This window comes from Heterodontus francisci, chromosome 1 (assembly GCF_036365525.1).
Source record: "Heterodontus francisci isolate sHetFra1 chromosome 1, sHetFra1.hap1, whole genome shotgun sequence".
Taxonomy (NCBI): domain Eukaryota; kingdom Metazoa; phylum Chordata; class Chondrichthyes; order Heterodontiformes; family Heterodontidae; genus Heterodontus; species Heterodontus francisci.
The window spans coordinates 196,054,059-196,076,899 of NC_090371.1; the positions used below are offsets into that span (position 1 = coordinate 196,054,059).

General features: G+C 47.0%; 1 protein-coding gene and 1 pseudogene across 1 annotated transcript in view; one reads left to right on the plus strand and one right to left on the minus strand.

The window, feature by feature from the left end:
• LOC137353252 (annexin A10-like) overlaps window positions 1-22,841 on the minus strand; it is a 127,802-nt gene that overhangs the window by 22,620 nt on the left and 82,341 nt on the right. Inside the window, exons 5-6 of the mRNA XM_068019365.1 lie at window positions 22,143-22,233; window positions 9,556-9,635 (exon numbers count right to left, since the gene is read on the minus strand). Of these exons, the coding sequence (XP_067875466.1) occupies window positions 9,556-9,635; window positions 22,143-22,233 (171 nt within the window). The remainder of the gene's footprint in view (window positions 1-9,555; window positions 9,636-22,142; window positions 22,234-22,841) is intronic.
• On the plus strand, window positions 16,471-16,579 carry LOC137377813 (U2 spliceosomal RNA; annotated as a pseudogene).

A 22,841-nucleotide genomic window follows, 5' to 3' on the forward strand; every position in this document is an offset into this window, starting at 1 on the left:
AGCCCGGACTGGTGGAGGCACCCGAGATCTTTGGCCTTTCTCCACAGCAGAGAAGGAGGCACTGGAATTAGTGGGGACCCAGTGTGGCTGCTCCATATCTGTTGGAGAGAATGGAGTCTCTGTTCAAGAAATACAGTGAGGTTTGTCTTCCATCGACATACAGTTCAGTTCTGGACACCCCCATAAAGCATGGCTGGCATGACGAGATCTGTATGGCTTAATTCACACATTTGTGTTCTCTCATGAAGGTTGGGGCGCCGCAGGAGACTCCAGTGGAAAGGAGACACAATTCTACCTCTGAGGAGGAACCACAGTCAGAGGAAGCCCTGTCCCATGACTCTCCTGCCCTTCCACCAGCACAGATACTTTCACTTCGGTGGGTTCCCTCTTGGCTATGTAATCAGGCTCACAAGCTGGTGAGAGCACCGCACGTGCGCCTGGGCAGCTGGCTGAGGCTGAGACAGCCGAAGCCTCTGACAGTCAGAGGACTGTGGGTGGCCAGGCCCATGCTGAGCCCCAGGCTGATGACGAGCCTCTGGTGTTGGCAGCACAGGGCATGCTGGAGTTGCAGGAAGAACTAAAGCAACATCTGGCAGAGATGTCAGAGGCCATGAGCAGCCATGAGTGAATGATGGAGGAGTCCATCCATGCCATGAGTGCTTCCATCTATCAGGCATGTGAGCACATGGCTTCCTCCATCTAGAGGTTGGCGACACTCATGGAGAGCCAGGTTCCACAAATGCACGCAGACCTGCACACCATCACCTTGGCCATGACCTCAATGCGGCAGTGGCAAGGTGAGAGAGGCACCTGGAGTCTTCTCCAGCTCCTCGTCCTTCTCTGGTGAGCAGAGAGGTTCAAGTGAGCCTTAAAAAGGAATAAGAGAGGCTGAGCTCCGCAGCTGCGGGCTCCCCTCAGGTGCTCCGAGTGTGGACACCAGCTCCTTAGCCCCTCTGCCAGTGAGCTCAGCTCCCGCAGCCGCAATGCCTGAGGAGAGTCCTGCACCAATGCAGAAAACCCTCAGGCAGCTGGGGCCTTCCAGGCCTCAGGCAGCCAGAGGACAGCTGCCAAGGGCTGATCAGCAGCCTGTCTCCAGCCCAGCTGCTAGTGCTGGGGTCACATCTCATAAAAGCGCTCGCAAACATATAATGAAAACTACCTAGAGACACTTGGGGTTCATGGGTTTTGAAATTTGACATCTGCTCCATCATATAAAGTTCTTTTGTTCAAGCAATTATCCTTCATTGTGTAAAAATGATTGTTCTATCGTGCATTGATTGTGAGCTGCCGTCTTCACACTTCCCCCTTAGTGGAAGCCAATGTAGGCACAGCCCTCATTTGAATAGTCTCTACCATGGGCTATAGCGCGTGGTACAGCCAGGCTCTAGGCATGAAAGACAAATAAAAAGGAAGTAACAGACTGCATGCATTGAGGTGAGTCTTTATTGTTTTTACTCTGAGTGGCCATCAGGGTGGCAGGAAGCAGTAAGTAAGAGATTGTCTCTTGCCTCCTTGGACAGTCACTCAACCTGCCTGTCCTCCAGTGCAAGGGTTTCAACATCCAGTGCTGCTTGTTCATCACCCTCATAGAGAGATACAGCACTGAAACAGACCCTTTGGCCCACTGAGTCTATGCTGACCATCAACCACCCATTTATACTAATCCTACATTAACCCCATATTCCCTACCACATCCCTACAATTCTCCTACCACCTACCTTCACGAGGGGCAATTTACAATGACCAACTTAACTATCAACCTGCAGGTTTTTGGCTGTGGGAGGAAACCAGAGCACCCAGTGGAAACCCACACAGTCACAGGGAGAACTTGCAAACTCTGCAGAGGCAGTACCCAGAACTGAACCTGGGTCACTGGAGCTATGAGGCTGCAGTGCTAACCACTGCGCCACTGTGCCACCCTCCTCTGCATCCTCCTTGTTGGTGGAGGAGTGTTGTTCGATCATGTCCTCATCATGCAAGGCCTCCTCCCTCTGCAGTAATAGATTATGCAGCACACAGCAGACCACAACAATTCGGGAAACCCTTGCTGGGACATACAGCAGGGCTTCACCAGATCGATCTAGGCAACGGAATCTCATCTTCAGCAGCCCAATGGCCTGCTTGATGGTCGCTCGAGTGGAGCCGTGGCAAGTGTTGTACCTCTCCTCCGCTGCATTGCGAGGGTTCCTCACAGGCATCAATAGCCATGTCTTCAATGGGTAGCCTTTGTCCCCAAGAATCCAGCCCTGAAGGCGAGCGGGGTGCCTGAAATACTGTGGCACCTGGGACTGTTGAAGTATGTAGGAGTCGTGGCTGCTTCCCGGGAAGCAGGCACACGCCTGCAGGTAACGCTTTTGGTGGTCACAGACCAGTTATATGTTGATGGAATGGATGCACTTCCTGATGATGAAGGCAATTAGCTTTTTCATTGGAGTCTTGATGCCCTCATGCGTGTAATCTATCACACCTTGCACCCAGGGGAATCCAGCGATGGTCTTGAAGCTGATGATTTGGTCCCGGTAGCGCACATAGTCGCCGGCCCTCTGGAACAGGGCATTGGTCACCTTCTCGATGCAGCGGTGGGCTGCTGTCTGTGAGACCCCACACATGTCCCCGGTGGATGCTTGAAATGATCCAGACGCATAAAAGTTTAGTACCACTATGATCTTCAGGGCCACTGGCATAGGGTGACCCCTAAATCCTATTGGTCGCGACTTGTCCTGCAGCAAGGCGTATAAGTCGGTGACGGCCTCCCTGGAGACCCATAGTCTTTGCTTACAATGCTGCTTGGACATTTGGAGGTAGCTGATTTGAGTCCAGTACCTTCTCTGGTGCAGGTGGGCCCTTCTTGGCATGGCCAACTGCTGTTGCTCTTATCGTGGAGTTTCACGAGCAGGCACAGCTGCCTCTTGGCCCTCCCTCTGTCGGAGGCACCACATCACGCCACAGAGGACAAAAAGGCAGGGTGTATGAGACCCGTGCCAGGTGACCAATGGGCCTCTAGAGCACTGTCAATACCGAGACGACCCTTCCTTGGCAGCTGTGCCTTTGCTACTTCTCCTGGCAGACTCCCTGATGGCCCTCAGTGCTCACCCTTGCTAATAGCCAACCCCTTCATCCAGCAGTATGGACACCCAACCCTCTCACCCAACAGTTTGGACAGCCGATACAGTCCCCCAAAACCAAGCTCCCCACCTTGCAGACCACCTGCGAAACTGCTCAGCAGGTACTGCCACTTGAGACCTTGCTCACCCGCACTCCCACCCGATACCCTGCACAGCTATTACGCCCCTTGCACACTACCCGAGACCATGATCCTACCTGGCAGAGCACACAGGACTGCAGGCCAACAGTCTGCTCCCCGCTCTCCCTTTTCCTCCTATGCAGTACTGGTCATGGCTGCCTACCCATTGTGGCACTGAGGCCTTGCTACGTTGCCACCAGCTTTCAACAGCTGGGAACCTGAAGGTACATGAGGACTGCCCATCATCCACTTAATTCCAAGCCCCCCCCCCACCATTAAATCACCATGAATTAGATGCTAATGTATTAAAAGTATCTGCTCATCAATTTAATTTGCATTCCAGTCGTGTTGGGGTGGCAAGATCACCTTGGTGCTTTCCTGCCACTGACTATATCCGGAACTGAGGTCATAATGTTGGATTTCTGGGTGGACGCTTCTGACTTGATTTTCTGGCCCATCACGCCACCATTCCCACTCCAAACAACTGCACTAAATTCAGCCCTATGCCACCATTAAATTTTGCTCGCTGTCATCTCATGTTGAAGCGCCACTTAAATTCTTTCCTTCACACCAATAGGTAGTATTCGGGCCTCGAGCATTGCATTGGTCTGAATGACTTTAATTTCTGAAGCTAATTAACAGTAAAGGAATGATCATACAATACAAAGGAATGATCACAATGTTGTAAATGGGTTTAACGATGAATTAATCTAATACTAAGAAGCATCCCAATTACAATGAAGCAACTTTTAAAATGCTTGTAAATGAAGATGGTGAGACCCTCAGGCTCTTTCCTTCTAGCTTTCGTCCCACGAAGAACTCTGTGGACATTCTCCCATTTGTCAATCTTATTTGGCAGAAGATCTGCAGAAACCTCACAAACATGGCATAATGTGGTTTTCCACTGAAGTTATGGAGAGCGAGTAGGAAAACCTTGATGGAAATTCACGCCCTCCCCTCTATTTTTAATCTGATACTTTAATAGACAAGATATTCGATATTATTGTATTTTTGCCTGTTCTGCAAACAAATACATTTTCATTCAGTGGAGATGCTTTCGTTAGGTGTATGAAGGAAGTCATGTAAGCACTAAGTGATGGTCATAGTTCCACTAACAGCAAACTTGTTTTGAAGGAACTATGTCCCCAGTAATTGCTTCCTCCCTGCTAAGCTCAGCCCATTCAATCTATCTTACAGAAAATAGGGGCACAAGTCTCACTTTGGTACTGATTCATGCTATTACAAACAAACCAAACTGGTGACATTTTGACCAGTTTGGAGTCTTCAATTTGATTGAGCACTGATCCATAGCATACACATACACACAAGTAATAATGTGAGTCAGTAGTTCCTGATGATATGGCATGTTACTTATCCTGCCTGAAAAGACCTAGAGTCACCTTATACACACAAATAAAAGCCAGGACCCTGACCCGCAGCCAAAAAGATGTGAAGTGAATGCCATATCAGCTAAATTCCCAAGCTGCTGTGAGAGCTAAACATTTGATATTTAATTAGCTGAGCACTGCGTTGACATTTGAAAGCAAAGGAGAATAAGACATTTTTCCCCTCTACATCTAGTGACCAGTATTGATCGAGCTCTTGGCCAGCCAGGACCAATGCACACACATTATTGGCAGCAAACCTTGCTCAGCTGCAACCTTAAAAAAAAAATCATTTAATAAATCAAGCAGCCTTTCGCTTCCCAAATTGTAGTATTTATTGGTAGAGTTTTATGAGCCCAATTAATATACTAAGTCATATTATTATGAAACACTGACTTTGTTGACCAGTGAAAATGTTTGACAGTTTTCAGAATGAATAATATTTTAAAAGTGTTTGAATAAGGTGTCATCAATTTGAAATAAAGATTTTATTGAAAATAATGTTCAAAATACTATTGGAATATGTTTGTTGCCAAATTATAGATAAAATTTCAACAAACAATCTTTAGCCCTGGACAATATTATTTTAAGTGTTTGGGCAAAGCCTCACAGTTTACCAATACAGCAGTTTATTTCTTCTCCCTTTCTCACTCCTGACGTGCCTATATTGTGAGCTATTAAGTAGAGCGAGGAGTCTGATGGTATATTGCTTTGATGTGCACCACACAGAACCACTGAGCGATAAGAAGTTCAGCCATTTGCATGTACGACCAATGCAACCTTACAGAACAAATTTTCTAACGACTGCGCTAACCTAACAATTATGTCAAAACTGTTTTCCTTTGTGGCTTGATGCAAAATATATTGGGGCCACAATCATGATGGTTAAACTGGGATGATGAACTCCACTGCTGAACCCAGTGAAGATTGTGGGATAAAAGGGGAGACACATCGTCAGCAAGGGCCTGATGCATACCAGCCACCTCTATAGGTGGGCCTTTCCTCTGGTTTTTCATTTCTCTGAGGATTCCTAAGCCTCCATAATGAACAGCCCGGAGGAAAAATGTTTATGTTTTTTAAGGTCTTGTTAAAGGCTAATTATGGGAAGGTCAGGCACAATTATGCAGTATTGAAGGATCTTTGAACAATCAGCAGTCCTGGCCAAATCCAGTCATGAATGTTGGTGGACAATTAAACAACTAAAGTGAGGTGTCAGCTGTATTAACATCTCCCATCCTCAATGATGGCAGAGTCCAGCAATTGCTTGCAAAAGATAAGACTGAAGCAATAATTTTCAGACAGAGTTGCTGAGTGGATGCTCCATCTCAGCCTCCTCCTGAGGCCCCCAACATCACAGATGTAAGTCTTCAGCCAATTCGATTAATTCCACGTGATATCAAGAAACAGCTGAACATGCTGGATATAGAAAAGGCTTTGGCCTCCAATAACATGCCAGCTGTAATGCTGAAGACTTATGCTCTAGAAATAGCTATGCTGCTAGCCACCTGTTCCAGTACAGCTACAACATCTACCCAACAATCTGGAAAATTGCCCAGGTGTGTCCTGTCCACAAAAAGCAGGACGAATCTAATCCAGCAATTACTGCCCTATCAGCCTAATCTCAATCATCAACAAAGTGATGGAGGTGTCATCAACAGTAAGCGGCACTTACCAGCAACCTGTTCACCAATGCTCAGTTTGGATTCAACTCCAGATCTCATTACAGCCTTTGTCCAATCATGGACAAAAGAGCTGAATTCTAGAGGCAAGATGAAAGTGACTGCATTTGGCATCAAGGCAGTATTTGACTGAGTGTGACACCAAGAAAGCCTAGTAAAATTGAAGTTAATGAGAATCAGGGGGAAAACTCTCCACTGGCTGGAGTCATACCTAGGACAAAGGAAGATGGTCATAGCTGTTGGAGGTCAATCATCTCAGCCCCAGGACATTGCTGCAGGAGTTCCTCAGGGCAGTGTCCTAGGCCTATCCATTTTCAGTTGCTTCATCAATGACCTATCCTCCATTGTAAGGTCAGAATGGGGATGTTAGCTGATGATTGCACAGTGTTCAGTTCCATTCACAGCTCGTCAGATAATGAAGCAGTTGTACCCACATGCAGCAAGACCTGGACAACATTTTGACTTGGGCTAATAAGTGGCAGTAACATTTGTGCTACACAAATGCCAGGCAATGACCATCTGCAACAAGCGAGAATCAAACCATCTCCCCTTGACATTCATTGGCATTACCATGGCTGAATGCCCCACCATCGACATCCTGGGGTCACCATTGACCAGAACCTTAACTAGGCCACCTACAAAAATACTGTAGCTACAAGAAACAGGTCAGAGGTTGGGAATTCTTTGGTGAGTAAACTACCTCCTGACTTCACAAAGTCTGTCCATCATCTAGAAGGCACAAGTCAGGAGTGTGATGGAATACTCTCCACTTGCCTGGATGAGTGCGGCTCCAACAACACTCAAGAAGCTCGACACCACCCAGGATAAAGCAGCCTGCTTGATCGGCACACCATCCACCACCTTAAACATTCACTCCCGACGCACAATGGCAGCAATGTGTACCATATACAAGATGCACTGCAGCAACTCACCAAGGCTCCTTCAACAGCACCTTCAAAACCCGCGACTTCTTCCACCTAGAGAAACAAAGGCAGCAGATGTGTGGGAACACCACCATCTGCAAGTTCCCCACAAACCTCACACCATCCTGACTTGGAACTATATCGCTGTTCCTTCACTGTCGCTGGATCAAGATCCTGGAACTCCCACCCTTACAGCACTGTGGGTGTACCTACACCAGATGGATTGTAGGGATTCAAGAAGGCATCTCACCACCACCTTCTCAAGGGCATTTAGGGATGGACAACAAATGCTGGCCTTGGCAGCAATGCCCAATGCAATCCCATGAAAAAAATAAAAAACGTTTTGATTTTTGGGTTCCTGATGCACCTCTGTGGGTGGACCTTTCCTCTGTTCTTTCATTTATCTGAGGATTCCTTAGCCTCCATAATTGGTCCTTAATGAACAGCCCGGAGTAAAAATGTTAGTGCTTTTTAAGGTCTTGTTAAGGGCTAATTATGGGAACGTCCAGCACAATTATGCAATATTGAAGGATCTTTGAACAATCAGCAATTCTGGCCTAATCCAGTCATGAATGGTGGTGGATAAGTAAACACCTAATGTGAGGTGTAGGCTGTATTAACATTTCCCATCCTCAATTCTTGTATTTTCATTATCAGTTTGCAATTCCTGAGAAAAAAAGGCCACTTTCTTTGTAAAGATTGGAATTTGGGCTCTTTTGTCTGCTCTCAATCTGGGGCGGAAATTGGTCAGAGGACCATTCTGCTGGCTCCCTCTGACTACCATCACTTTGGGGATTTTTCATCAGAAGTAACAAGAAACCTTGAACACATCTGCCCAGTGATGAATGGTATATTCAATGTGGGCAAGAATAATGCATCAAATTTCATTAGAATCATAGCAATACTGGATGCAAGTATCAGCAGCATGTTCCTGGCATCGAGCAGTTCTATGGCATAGGGAAGCAAGTGAAGAATTAAATGGTGCCTTAAAGGAATGTACATAATTATGCCTGAGGCCTACAAGCTACTTTTTCTCCTGCTGTCTGCAGGCTTTGCAGTGGAGACAGTAATCCCGTGGATCGCCTGCCACAAGTATGTTCACTAGACTGAACCTGACAAGTTCACCAGGGTAAGCAGCAGAGAGGCTGGGCAGGTGCAAAGCCCTCCATGCTCATTCCATGCTAGTTTTTCATCAAAGTGGAAATCTAGCTTGAGCAGTAGGTAAAACAACTTTATGAAGTATATTTTTAAATTGCAATTCTTTCCTCCGGAAGCCGTAGAAACATCTACAATGAAGTGACTGAAAGATCAACTCCTGTTGTAAAAGTCACTTTTGACAAAGTACTTGGAGTAGAGAGTTAGCAGTCACCTCTTGACATAGCAGAATGTTGCATTTATTAGAAGTAACTTATTATCCATGAAATGTATTTCCAGCTAAAGAGCCCAAGATATTTGAGTCAGTATGAATTTTTCTGCTTATTTGAGTGTCTGGAACACGTGGACCCTATTATCATATTTAAGAGTCTCCTAACAAAGCTGAATAATCCACACATATCGTGTTTCTGTTTGCTTAATATGAAACACCCAATCTCTCTCCATAGGAATACATCCCAGTTACCTATCCTTCACTAAGGACTGCACCTTGACATGGTGGAAAGGCTTGCATGCTCCTTTGATTTTCAGAGATATGCTGATTGGACTTTAAATCCTGGCAGAGCCACACTAGCCAGACATGTTGAAAGGTAGGAGACAGACTAAAGTTGAATCCTCCTGGCAGGAAGTTGTGAGTCAGACTAATGCCTTTCATACAATCCAGTAGCAAGATTACTATGTTACAAATATTTAGGAAAATGATTTGGGCACTCTCTTATACGCTGCAATCTTAAGCAGATTGGAAATTTCCTGTCATTGCAGAAGGACAAGAAAGGCCACAATTCCCATCACCCCTTCTCAGCACAGTCCAAAAGGACTGCCTCCAGTGGAATCTGGTATCCATTAGGGCTTCCAGGTATTGAGATGGATTAACAATTATGATTAGCAACACTTATATCTTCCGATCAAAACTTTTGACTAAGAATGAAAAAAAATCATTGTCACGATATGTCATTTTACACGAGACTGAGAATATTCTAGTCAGGCTTCATTTCCTAATGAAAACAATAGGAACATTAAATGTAAGTTACTTTCACGTGTTTGAGCCAACATGAGAAATCATAAAAGTTAATACTTGAACATTATAGTTAGTGTTTTTCATATCAGGACACAACATTTCTTTTACAAAACACAAAACAGACTCGATACAACATAAATAAGTTGCAAGATACCTGTGCAAGTATCATTAGGGCATCCCTGAAGTGCCCAGATGTTTCTGAATCAATATCCTCTTGAAGTGGTACACCGAATTCTAAAAACAAAACAAAAAATGTGCACATTACTTTGTTAGCCATGTGAAATATTCAATTTTATAGATGACACAATGGGTTAGATACTGTAATGGATTGGTAACCCAGAGATCATGGGCTGAATTTTATTCGGGCGCCGTTGCGCAGCCCGTTTAAACTCAGCGGGGTACCCGCATTCAGCGGCCACTGCAGAGCCCCTACAATATTTCGCACGTGGGCTCATTAGCTCAGTCAGCTGCTGGCTCTAATAGTTTACACCGACATGTAGCAGATGTGGACTGTAGCACAGCAGGTGAGCGAGGCCGATATGTGGTTTCCAGAGCCTTTGTCTGCTCAGGCACTGCCGTTCATCCCTAGACCCCTGCTAGCCCTACATGCGGAGCCTGGGTGACATCTGCCCTCCCATGCACCTTCCTGTTATAGGTCCTCATTGCCCTCAGAGATTGAGGATGAATGCAGTTGACGTCTCTCTTCATAATTCCAGGCATCCCCCTATTGGGTACGTATTTGTGCAGACCACCGCAAGCAGGAAAAAAAGGTCATGCCCTTTTTGGCCCGTTGTACAGGACACCGCCCTATCTATCCAGGCATTGGGAGCGTATTTAGAACATGCAGATCGCCAGCTCAATGGCAGATCTTTCAGCTCAGCGTTTTCTCTCTCCTCTGCAACAGTGGTGGGGTCTCTGACTGGTGTCGGGAGCCATGTCTGCAAGGGATAGCCCTTGCCACCAAGAAACCACCCCTCCATCTGAGCCAGTTCAGTGAACAGCAGTGGCAGCTGGGACTGGGGCAGGACCCAGGTGTCATGGCAGCTTCCTGAGAAGTGGTCACAGATTTGCATGAAGCATCTCCGGTGATGAAATACCAGCTGCGCTAGATTGAGAGGATTCCTTTAACTGCAATGTCTGTAGGTGGTAGCCTGGCGGGAGGCCTGATGGTCACATGGGTGCAGTCTATAGACCCTGAGGACTATGGTTCTCTGGCAATGGTGCCAAGACCGATGGTCCTCTGGGCCTGGCTGTGAGGGTCCGTCCTGAAGCGGACATACTCACTGGCCCTCCGTTGCAGGGCAACAGTGTCCTCCCTCATGCAGTGGTGCACTGCTGACTGTGTGACCCCACAATGGTCTCTGGTGGGTCCCTAAAATGCTGCATAGGCGTCAAGCTTAAGAGCCGCTGCCACTATGAGGACCGCAGGCATAGGAGGTCGACCGAAGCCCATGGGCTGCAGGTCATCATCGAGCAGGGCAGTGAGATGTGTCACCACCCTCTCTACATGTGCAATTACCTCTGAAGCTGGTGCTCCGACATCCGATGACATGTCATGTGGGGCCTGTAGATGCATGGCGACTGTAATGGCGAGCTCCCCTTGGGGGCTGCTGCTCACAACTGGGGGCCTGTACGTGGACAGCACCTGCCTGTTGATCTTGCCTCCGGTGCATACAGATCCTCAGGAGAAGTGGATCGCATGCTAAGGATGAGCCAGGCTCATTTCCATGTGATAAATGAAGCTGTATCCTTCATTAATGCAAAGGTTCCTAACAGGGCAGGGATTGGTGTTGACGGGTACATCAGGTGCTAACATGGATCAACTACGTGGCGTGGCATGGCATTGCCCATCTTGGCCAACACTGAGAGAGGCACAGCATGACCACATCAAGATCCTACCAGCTGCACGATTGCCCCCACCATCCATATAACCTTAATGCTCCTACCCTTTCTGGCACCCTCCCCAAACACTGGATGACTAGAGTGCGGTTTCTCCTGCGCAAACACAAATAAATGCAGAGAGTACACCGTTTACGGAAGGAGGGAACACAGTACTTCCCTTCCAGTTTGCAGAGTGAGACCCCTGAGTATTCCCCCTCCCTCCTCCCTTCCAGTATGCAGAGTGAGACCCCTGAAAAAGGAACTTACCTCCTGTTGTGAAACCTTCTGTGTCCAATGACCCGCCGGTTTTTCTAATCGTGAACGGGACGGCACGTGACGGCCGCCCGTTCAAAGTAAAATCAGGAAGTGTCCATGGAGAGATGGCAGGCTGCATAATCTGCAGAGGTAAGTACTGTTTAACATATTCTGATTGGGTTGCTGTCACCACGCTGCTAGGGGGGGTGGGTGGTGGAGGGGGCGGGAGTGCGGTGGGTGGCTGCACTGAGGTCCCCCTGCCACCGGTTATTTGCGGCGGGTCCTTCTCAATATCGTGGGTCGAGGCGGGCCTCTCCTTGCAGAATTTTACTGGCCCCTGCGCCGCAACCCACGTCGTTGAGAGGTCGGTAAAATCCAGCCCCATGAGTTTAAACCCCAGTATGATTATTTGTGAATTTGATAAATTTGTTTGTGAGCCAGTACAAGAAAATAACAAATCATCGTAAAGACACAATTAATTCACTAGCCTTATTTGGTCTTGTGCACACAAGACTTGTGATTTTGAGGACGATATATTAGCATGGATAGAGGACTGGCTGACTAACAGGAAACACAGTCAGGATAAATGGGTCATTTTCAGGATGGCAAACTGTAACTAGTGGAATGCCACAGGGATCAGTGCTGGGGTCTCAACTATTTACAATCTATATTAATGACTTGGATGAAGGGACCGATTGTTTGTAGCCAAATTTGCTGACGATGCGAAGATAAGTAGGAAAGCAAGTTGTGTGGAGGATACAAAGAATTTTAGATAGGTTAGGTGAGTGGGCAAAAAGTTGGCAGATGAAGTATAAAGTGGTAAAATGTGAGGTTGTCCACTTTGGCAGGAAGAATAGAAAAGCAGAATATTATTTATATGGAGAGAGACTGCTGAATGCTGCGGTACTGAGGGACCTGGGTGTCCTTGTACCCTGAATTACAAAAAGTCAGCGTGCAGGTACAGCAGGTAATTAGGAAAGCAAATGGAATGTTGGCTTTTATTGCAAAGGAGATGGAATATAAAAGTAGGGAAGTCTTGCTACAACTATACAGGGCATTGGTGAGACTGCAAGTAGAGTACTATATAAAGTTTTGCTCACCTTATTTAAGTAGGGATGTACTTGCATTGGAAAAAGTTCAGAGAAGGTCCACTTGGCTGATTCCTGGGATGAAGGGTTTGTCTTATGAGGAAAGGATGAGCAGATTGGGCCTATACTCATTGGAGCTTAGAAGATTGAGGGGTGATCTTATTGAAACATAGAAGACTCTGAAGGGGCTTGACAGGGTAGATGCTGAGAGGATGTTTCCACTCGTGGGGGAATCTAGAACTAAGGAGCACAGTTTCAAAATAAGCGGTGTCTCATTTAAGATGGAGATGAGGAGAAATTTCTTCTCTCAGGGTGTCGTTAGTGTTTGGAATTCTCTTCTCCAGTGGGCAGTGGAGGCTGTGTCATTGAATATATTCAAGGCTGAGTCAGACAGATTTTTGATTGATAAGGGAGTCAAAGGTTATGGGGGACAGGCAGAAAAGTGGAGTTAAAGCCACCATCAAATCAGCCATGAACTGAGTGAATGGCAGAGCAGGCTCGAGGGGCTGAAAGACCTTCTCCTGCTCCTATTTCGTATGTTCTTATGTAATGCGAAAGTGACTTAATTCTCCCTGGAGTGACTGCAACATGCTCAGTTGTAATGACTATGTCGTTCAGTAATAAGGAAAAGATGGATGGACCTATTGGAAATAACCCAGGCATCATACAAGGACAGGACTTAGGTATTTTCAGCCCAGTTGATCCTTCAAGGACTTTCTCACTAACATCTGAGGACTGGTGGCCACAGACTACACAAGCAACAGCCTGACATAGATATACTCATAGAATCATAGCAACATCAATTTGCATTTACATAACACCTTTAACTGGTCCCAAGACACTTATCATATCTATCAGTCATCTTTCCAGACTGCTCCATCACTATGCCTGGGTAGTCCTGTTCCATATAGGATACACAATACACATTGACGCTGGACCCCATGAAATCTCATGAGTTCATGTCAATAACCAGAAACCAGTCATCACAGCGCTAGGACATCAGTACAGGAGTTTGTCAGCAAACCATCGTCAGCTTCTTCATCAATGATCCTCCTTCAATCATGTGGCAAGGAGTGTGCTGTTTGCTGACGATTCTACAATGTTCAACTCCATTCATAACTTCCATATTGAAGCAGCTTAGACAACATTCAGGTTTGGGTTGACAAATAGCAGGTAACATTTGTGCTACATAACTGCTACACAATTCTACTTCCAGCAAGAAAAAAATGATTTCCCCCATGTACTTCAGCAGACCACCACCAATGAGTCCCTAACATCAATATACGGAGGCACCATAATTTTTCTCCCTTGTCATCGCAATTTATGAAGTACAAATAATGCCTTAGTGAACAAATCTTTAAGTGGTTGCTGCAAGGTGCCCAAGTACAAAATTTTATTGTAGATGACTAACTGGAGCAGCCATATTGAGAAGGAATATAGGTATAATAGGCTTGATTGAGTAAAATTTGGAAATAGTTAGTGTATTATGCCTTTAGAGTTAAAGATTGAATAAATGATTAGTTTTCAGAGCTCACTGACGTTCCCCTTTAAGATGATAGAGTTAAACATTTCAAGGTCTCTGTTAGAATAGAATTGCTGTTACCAGGGGCTTGGGAGATAAACAAACACATTGAAATATCTTGTGTGACCTCAATAAGAAGTAGCAATAAAACCTAATTGGTTTATGGGGTTGTTGTTTAGACAGGTCGGCTTCGGAGGTTGCTGTGGATACCATGGAAAGGGCAATTAACAATAAATGGAATTTACTCACAGGAACAAGAGAGGTCAAGTAAACACAATTATAAACATTTTGACCAGATAAAAGCTCACAACTTTAAATTCCAGTAAACATTAAATTCAAGATATGGATTTCAAAGGGAACACAGGAAGGTCACATCTAACGCAAAAGTCATATGACACCTTAGAAATAGTATAAAATACAAGGTTCTGAAGCAAACACTTAGGGGAGTTGAATCCTTGACAACACTTTTCATCCCATGCCTTATTTGGGGATTTAAGGTACAAGTTTACTTTAAATTTTGATGGATATTCTGGATATTCTAAGATAATTTTGCTGTAACATTAGCAAGGTTAAACTTTTGGATTCTCTGTTAGAAATAAGAATATCTGTTACATCTCTCAGTAATATTTGATATTGTGATATACTTATCTACTTAAGAAGTTTATTGCATGTTAAATTCTTTAATACATATATAAAAGTTAATAAATCATCTCAAGTAGTATTCTGTATACAACTACAAGAACCCCTTCTCTGTGTCTCTTTAAGTGGAGAGATATGTATTGAAGAGAGTTTCCCAGATCCTTATAATATCTGGGATATTTATGACTTAGCCATAAAAATATTAGAAATAGGCTATCCAAAAGATGGTAAAATTCTCTTTTGGTTTTCTTTCTTTGAGGGAAAGCTAGTGCAATTCTTTGGACCCAAATAAGTGTCTGAGAATTTGACTGGTTTGAACTTGATTAAAGGAGATTCGTGGGTATGTGCTCCTGATTTGCTTTAGTCCCGACAAGGGGTTAAAGTCATAAATCACTTCAATATCAACACCTTGGTTACAGGAACAGGACAAAATCTGGGTACTCTGTGACAAGTGGTATGCCTTCTGACCCCTCATATTCTCTCCACCAAGGCTTAAGTCAAGTGTCTGATGAAACTCTCACCACTTGCCTCGATGGCTACAGCCAGAACAAAACTCAAGAAACTAGATACCATCCAGGAGAAAGCAGGCTGCTTGATTTTGGCTGAACTCACTATCCATTCCCTCCGTCACCAATGAACTGTGACTGCAATATGTATGATTGTCATGCAGGTCCCCACCTGCCAAGAATGAGGCATATTAATTTTGCCATATGGACATTAAATTTCAAATTGTTGCTGGGAGAAAGAGAAGGCCTATTACAAGGGCTGCCAGATTGGCTGGAAAGACATTCTTGCATATTGATATACAGTACTTGAAAGGTCAAAGGGGCTATTCCCTGCTCCAATTTAACCCACAACGGACCTTTGATTACCAGGTATTGTGTGTAGAGGAGACATTCCAAGGTCTGCTAGGACAAGACAATCCACAAGGGCCAGGACTGTTTAGGCCAGCTGGTCACATGACTAACTGGCTGTTGCAGGTTTTTTTGAACTCGCCACAGAGATTGTGAACTCAGAAAGCTGTTTGCTCCTGGACTGAAAAGACCTTGTGGCTGGCTCACCACAGCCTCTCCTGTCTGCTTCCATCTCCTTCTCACAGAACTGAAACCCACATGAATCCCAAGAGAGAAAAGTCTCCAACAGTGAACAAGGTTTAAGAAGAATACTGGGCCCCAACGAAAAGCAAGATCAACCTACAAAAGGACTCTACAGCGAGCTCGAAGCACAGTAACAAAAATTCCCTCCTCAGAGATTGCCTCAAACTGTTCCACTTTATCTTTTCTTCTGCTCTTTTCTGTCTCTATTTGCATGTACATATCGCGTATACATGCTAGCGGGGTGCAGCGTGTATCCATAGGTGTTAACCTAATTCGAGTTTGTAGTTTAAGTTTAATAAAATTTCACCTTTCTTCTGTAAACCTAAGAAGCCTGTTTGTGCTTATTTCTTTGTTTTATAATTGGAAAGCGGTGAACAAGGATTCACCAAGGGAGAGCTCAAAACACGGTGTGTTTAAAATCAAACCCTGTTACAGTAAGACCTGGTGAAGGCTGAGAGGGAACCCTAGACACCTTTCTCACCTGTTGGTAACAATGATCTATAGGATGTGCTGCAGCAACTTATCAAACTTACTTCAAGAACATCTTCCTATCCTGTAACCTTTACTACTGAGAAGGGCAAGAGCATTAATGTTCTCGGCCTTTTGGCTAAGATCAAGTGTAGTATCTGTTCTTATCAGTGCTTATTTGATTGAGAAGAGACCATGATCATTGCCTTTTGATCCTGGGGAAGCTTTGAGTAAAATGGCTATAACCAATTTTCGAGCTTCGGCCCAGGGAGTGCGCAACACCGTTCGGGTGGTCGTGAAGGACAAGGAAGGAGATGCACCGGTCGATCGCACCTTCTTCATCAAGAAAATTCTCTTCGATTGCTGCGGATTTCAAGCGACGGACGTCTTCTGCCTGCAGGATTTCCCCAGCAGTGGATACTTCGACGTGACGTTCCGGAACGTGGCGGGATGCATGAAGTTCCTGAAGGCGTTCAAGGAGAAAGGGGACCGGGCGCCACTGTCGATCCTCACAGCGGAGCCGCTCTTCACGCTTCCGTCACAACGGGACCGGGTGGTGACGATTCACCTCTACAACCCCCATGTTCCGGTGGTGGATGTACTCACCTTTCTCGCCAGGGACGTCGAGGTGGCCGGCAGCAGCACTGATGTCAAGGACCCCTTTGGGATCTGGACCAGCAAGCGGCAGGTCAAGGTGACCTTGAAGGTAGATCCCAGTGGAGCCATCATCCACCCTCCCTCCAGCTTCGCTATCGGGGGAAGTCGAGGCTTCTTGGTCTACGCTGGGCAGCCCAGAGTTTGCCGCACCTGTGGCAAATCTGGTCACATGGCAGCCAACTGCAGCACGGTTGTTTGCAAGAACTGCAAGGAGGAAGGCCATCAGACCAAGGACTGTAAGCAGACTAAGTGTTGCAACTTGTGCGGTGCGGCAGGCCATCTCTACAAGACCTGCCCCAAACGTTGCCTCAGCTATGCTCAGGCGGCAAGGTCCAAGGAAAGGCCGGGAGAAGGTTCGACGAAGGCGTCCGCTGTTCGAAAGGAGACCAGCAACCTTCTCCGCAGTGAGGAACTTCAACCTGAGAAGGAAGGGGAGGCGGCTGAAACCAACGACCCAGCACCTACCCAGCGCCCGGAAACCCCGACTCCACAGACAGAATCAATGGAGGAGGAGGCAGCAGTTGGACAAACAGGTCAGTGGCAAGTGGTCCAGAGGAAAACCACAAAGAAAAAACATCCCAAAGCCACCACCCAAACCAGTGGCAAGAGGAGGCTCTCTTCTGAATCAGACTGCAACAACTCCTCTTCACTGGACAGGGAAATGCTGGAACGACAGCCCCTTCAAAAGAGGCGGCAGAACTCCGAGATGGATGATAAGGCATCCCAGCCCCCGGGCACTGGAAGCTGTGATGGGCCCGGCGTGGCCCAACCCCAATGCCCCACACGTAACGACGTGGCCAACGCATCTCAGCTCCGGGACACTGGGAGCAAAGACACGTCTGGCGCACCTGAGCTCCGGGAGACCGGGAGCTGTGATGTTTTCGAGGAGGAACAGATGGAAGCAGCTGAGGACAACCCAATCCTCTCTGCCTACAAGACCCCCCCGATGTCACCCGAGCGGCACAAACCCTGCAGGAAAAATCAGGAGGGGTTTCTGAGCCCAACCAACGTGAAACTGCTTGCGCACACGATGGGTATGCAGGAACATCCCGAAGGGGAAGGACTGGGACTAGCGAGGACAAATGGTATGGGAAGCAACAACTAATTTTTAGTAAAAAATGGGTGTAAGAATTGCTTCCATTAATGTGCGTAGCATTAAATCTACTACGCGATGTGTTTCAACCTTGGATTACCTTGCCAAGGTCAAAGCTGACCTACTGTTTCTGCAGGAGTGTGGAATACCACACCTCAGCACCTACAGGCAGTGGTCGCGATGGTGGTCCCACGGGCCATCGATCTGGTCGGGGGGTAATGACTGCCGTTCCTCCGGCCTGGGTATTCTGCTGCGGGGAGGTAACTTCACCATCTCCGAAGTTAAGGAGGTGGTGGGCGGCCGCCTCCTCGTAGCAGACGTGATGTACAACAACGCTCCGCTCCGGTTGATCAACGTGTACGCCCCGGTACAACGCAGCGAGCGGCTGACCGTCTTCCAGCAGCTCCCACTGCTGCTGGCGACGTCCAGGCCGGTCATCCTAGGCGGTGATTTCAACTGCATCATCGATGCGGCTGGACGATCCGGCAGTGACGACAGCAAACTGGACGCTACGTCCAGATTCCTAATAGAAACAGTTAAGGATGCCAAACTGCACGACGTCTTCAGCAAACCTGCAGACGGAGCACAGCGCAGATACACATGGTCAAGATCGGACGGGTCTGCCCGTTCCAGGATTGACTTCCTGTTTGCGTCCCGTGCTGTCACGGTCGGATCCACCGACGTCAAGCTTCTCCGACCACTGCCTCTTACTGGCCGACTGTCACTTACAGGACGACCAGCGGGTTGGCAGAGGGACGTGGAAGATCAATGCTACACTGCTGACCCCAGAGAACGTTGAGGAACTCAAAAGGGATTACAATGGTTGGAGGACCGTGAAGTCCCTCTTTGAGTCTCCAGTTCACTGGTGGGAAGCGATTAAGGAGAACATCAAGAGGTTCTTCATCCACAAAGGTGTTCAGAAGGCGACAGAGAGACAGAGGGAACTGTCCCGACTCCAGAAAATTATGCAAAATCTACTCCGGTTGCTGTCAATGGGGGTCGAGGTCAAGGAGAACCTCCAAGAGGTGAAGAGCCAGCAGGCCTCGGTCTTTGCCAAGGAGGCCTCCAAGATCATCTTCCGGTCCAGAGTCCGCTCCATCGAGCAGGATGAGACGTGCTCGCGTTACTTCTTCCAAAAGGTACAGAGAGAGAGCTCTGTTATCAGCAGCCTGAAGGAAGAAGATGGCTCGGTAACGTCTTCGCAGTCCGACATACTAAGGATCAGCAAATCCTTTTATGCTGGGCTGTATGACGCAAAGCCCACAGACAGCAGAGCCTCCCAGTCCTTCCTGTCATCTATCACAGAGGTCTTAGATGACAGCAGGAGGGAGGGACTGGACAAGCCGCTAACTCTGGACGAGCTGACAAAGGCCGTCGAGTCTTTCGAGACGAGTAAAACTCCCGGGAGCGACGGCTTACCGGTCGAGTTGTACTCGGCCCTGTGGGACTGGGTCGGCCTGGACCTGCTGGAAGTATACGAGAGTATGCTCCTGGCCGGCAGCATGTCAGAATCCATGAGAAAAGGCATCATCACCCTCATTTACAAGCAGAAGGGGGAGAGGGCAGAAATCAGAAATTGGCGGCCCATCTCACTGCTTAATGTTAATTACAAGATTCTGTCCAAAGTCATAGCCAGTCGAGTCAAGTCTGCTCTGGAGTTGGTGATTCACCCCGATCAGACCTGTACTGTACCCGGCAGGAAGATCTCTGATAGTCTCGCGCTACTCAGGGATCCGATCGCCTACGTACGGGACAGGAGGGTGGACACCTGCCTCATCAGCCTGGACCAGGAGAAGGCTTTTGACAGGATATCGCACACCTACATGATGGACGTGCTTTCCAAAATGGTGTTTGGGGAGGGAATCTGCAATTGGATCCAACTGCTCTACACAAACATCAGTAGCGCAGTCTCAATCAACGGGTGGGAATCTGAAAGTTTCCCGATCAAATCTGGAGTCAGACAGGGCTGTCCTCTGTCCCCGGTCTTGTTTGTTTGCTGTATTGAACCCTTTGCTGAGTCTATTAGGAAGGATGCGAGCATAAGAGGGGTGACAATCCCAGGCAGCGGAGGCACTCAGGTCAAAACCTCCCTGTACATGGATGATGTCGCCGTTTTCTGCTCGGATCCGCTGTCCGTTCGCAGACTGATGAGCATCTGCGACCAGTTCGAACTGGCCTCGGGAGCCAAAGTCAACCACGGCAAGAGCGAGGCCATGTTCTTTGGCAACTGGGCTGACCGATCCTTTGTCCCCTTCACCGTCAGGTCAGATTACCTGAAGGTGCTGGGGATATGGTTCGGAAGGGCCGGGGCGTGCACCAAATCATGGGAGGAGCGAGTAGCCAAGGTACGACAAAAGTTGGGCATGTGGGGGCAGCGATCTCTCTCCATTGTGGGTAAGAACCTGGTCATCAGGTGCGAGGCGCTCACGTTGTTGCTCTACGTGGCGCAGGTCTGGCCCATACCCCACTCCTGCGCCGTGGCAGTCACCCGAGCCATTTTCCGCTTCGTCTGGGGATGTAAAATGGACCGGGTCCGGAGGGACACGATGTTCAAATCTCTGGACAAGGGCGGGAAAAATGTACCCAACGTGGCCCTCATCCTGATGACCACCTTCGTGTGCGGCTGCATCAAGCTGTGTGTAGATCCCCAGTACACAAACTCCAAGTGTCACTACGTGCTGAGGTTCTATCTGTCCCCGGTGTTGCGAAGGATGGGCCTCGTCACATTGCCGCGGAACGCTCCGTGCAGTTGGGCGGTGCCGTACCACCTATCCTTCGTGGAGCAGTTTCTGCGGGAAAACACCTTTGACCACCGGTCCATCAGGCAGTGGTCTGCACGGAATGTCCTCAAGGCCCTACGGGAAAAGGAAACGGTGGATCCTGTCGGATGGTTCCCCGAGCAGACCGTCAAAGTCATTTGGCGGAATGCCTCATCACCAGAACTTTCAAACAAGCACCAAGACGTAGCTTGGCTGGTGGTGAGAAGGGCCCTCCCCGTCAGATCCTTCATGCACACCCGAAGTCTCGCCCCCTCCGCACAGTGCCCCCGCGTTGGCTGTGGTGGGGAAGAGACGGTCGCCCACCTCCTCCTGGAATGTGCCTTTGCAAAGCAGGTGTGGAAAGAGATGCAGTGGTTTTTGTCAAGGTTCATCCCAAGCAGCTCTGTAACACAGGAGTCTGTGCTCTACGGGCTGTTCCCAGGGACGCACACCGAGACAAACATCAACTGCTGCTGGAGGACTATCAATTCGGTGAAAGACGCCCTTTGGTCTGCCCAAAACTTGCTGGTCTTCCAGCGCAAAGAGTTGTCCACCACCGAATGTTGCAGACTGGCACATTCCAAGGTCCAGGACTACGTGCTGAGGGACGCACTAAAGCTTGGGGCAGCCGCAGCAAAGGCTCAATGGGGGAAGACCACAGTGTAAGGTTCCCCCACCAAGCTGGACTGAGGGGCTGGATCCATGGGAAACCCCTCGAACTGTATCGTTAATATTCTCAATTGCTGTAAATGTAAAACTGTAATTGACATGACAATTGTGAAACGGAAGGGTTGGGAAGAAACTCATGACAGTATTGAAGGAAACTGATCTCCCTTGCAATGTTTGTATTTTTTGGTGCTGTTTGGAAACTGTTTGGCAATGTAATTTTTACAGATTTTTATGAATAAAGTATATTTTGGAAATAAAAAAAAAGAATTAATGTCATGGGAGCATTATCACCTCCAAATTCCCTACTAAGAAACAGGCCTAACTTGGAAATATATGGCCATTACTTCACTGTTGCTAGGTCAAAATCCTGGAGTTCCCTACCTAAGAACATTGTGGGAGCACCATCACAATAAGGACTTCAGTTGTTAAATAGAAGGCCCACTTATACCTTTTCAGGGCATTTAAGGAGGGGCAAAGAATCTAGCCTGGCCAGCGTCATCCACATCTCAAGATCAAATTAAAAACCCAGCATGGATCCTGATGGTCTTAATTTCTGTAAAACTAAACTGGGAGTCATTTTATTATTCAAATGTAATTGTAAAAATTGTATTACGCATCATGTAGACGTCATTGATCGCGTAGATCTCACTGTTTGTTCTTGAGGTAAGAATCTCAATTAAACAGTTTTCATCTGTGCCTGCACCCTTCAAGTAAAAGAACAAAACAAAAGAGTTGATAAAAATGACTGTTATGAACCCAATTAGATTAATCAGGTATTGAAACAAAAACAATTCATAGCATCAAAAAATGAATACACTATTAAATATTGCAGTTTTTATTACTGGACATAAAAATGCATCTTAATACTGGCGTTAGGTTCAAATGCAGTGGATTAGTAGGGGCATGATGTCACGAATAATAATACTTTGAATATATACAGGCCATGTTTTGGTTTTTCATACTGCTTCCTGGATAAGTGTTTGAGACAAGAGAAAGATATTAATCATTTATATCAGGGAGAATGCATGAACAGATATATGAGCTGGTGTAGAGGCCTACAACCTCAGTTCTTTTTTTTTAGAGATACAGCACTGAAACAGGCCCTTCGGCCCACCGAGTCTGTGCCGACCATCAACCACCCACTTTTTATACTAATCCTACACTAATCCCATATTCCTACCACATCCCCACCTGTCCCTATATTTCCCTACCACCTACCTATACTAGGGACAATTTATAATGGCCAATTTACCTACCAACCTGCAAGTCTTTTGGCTTGTGGGAGGAAACCGGAGCACCCGGAGAAAACCCA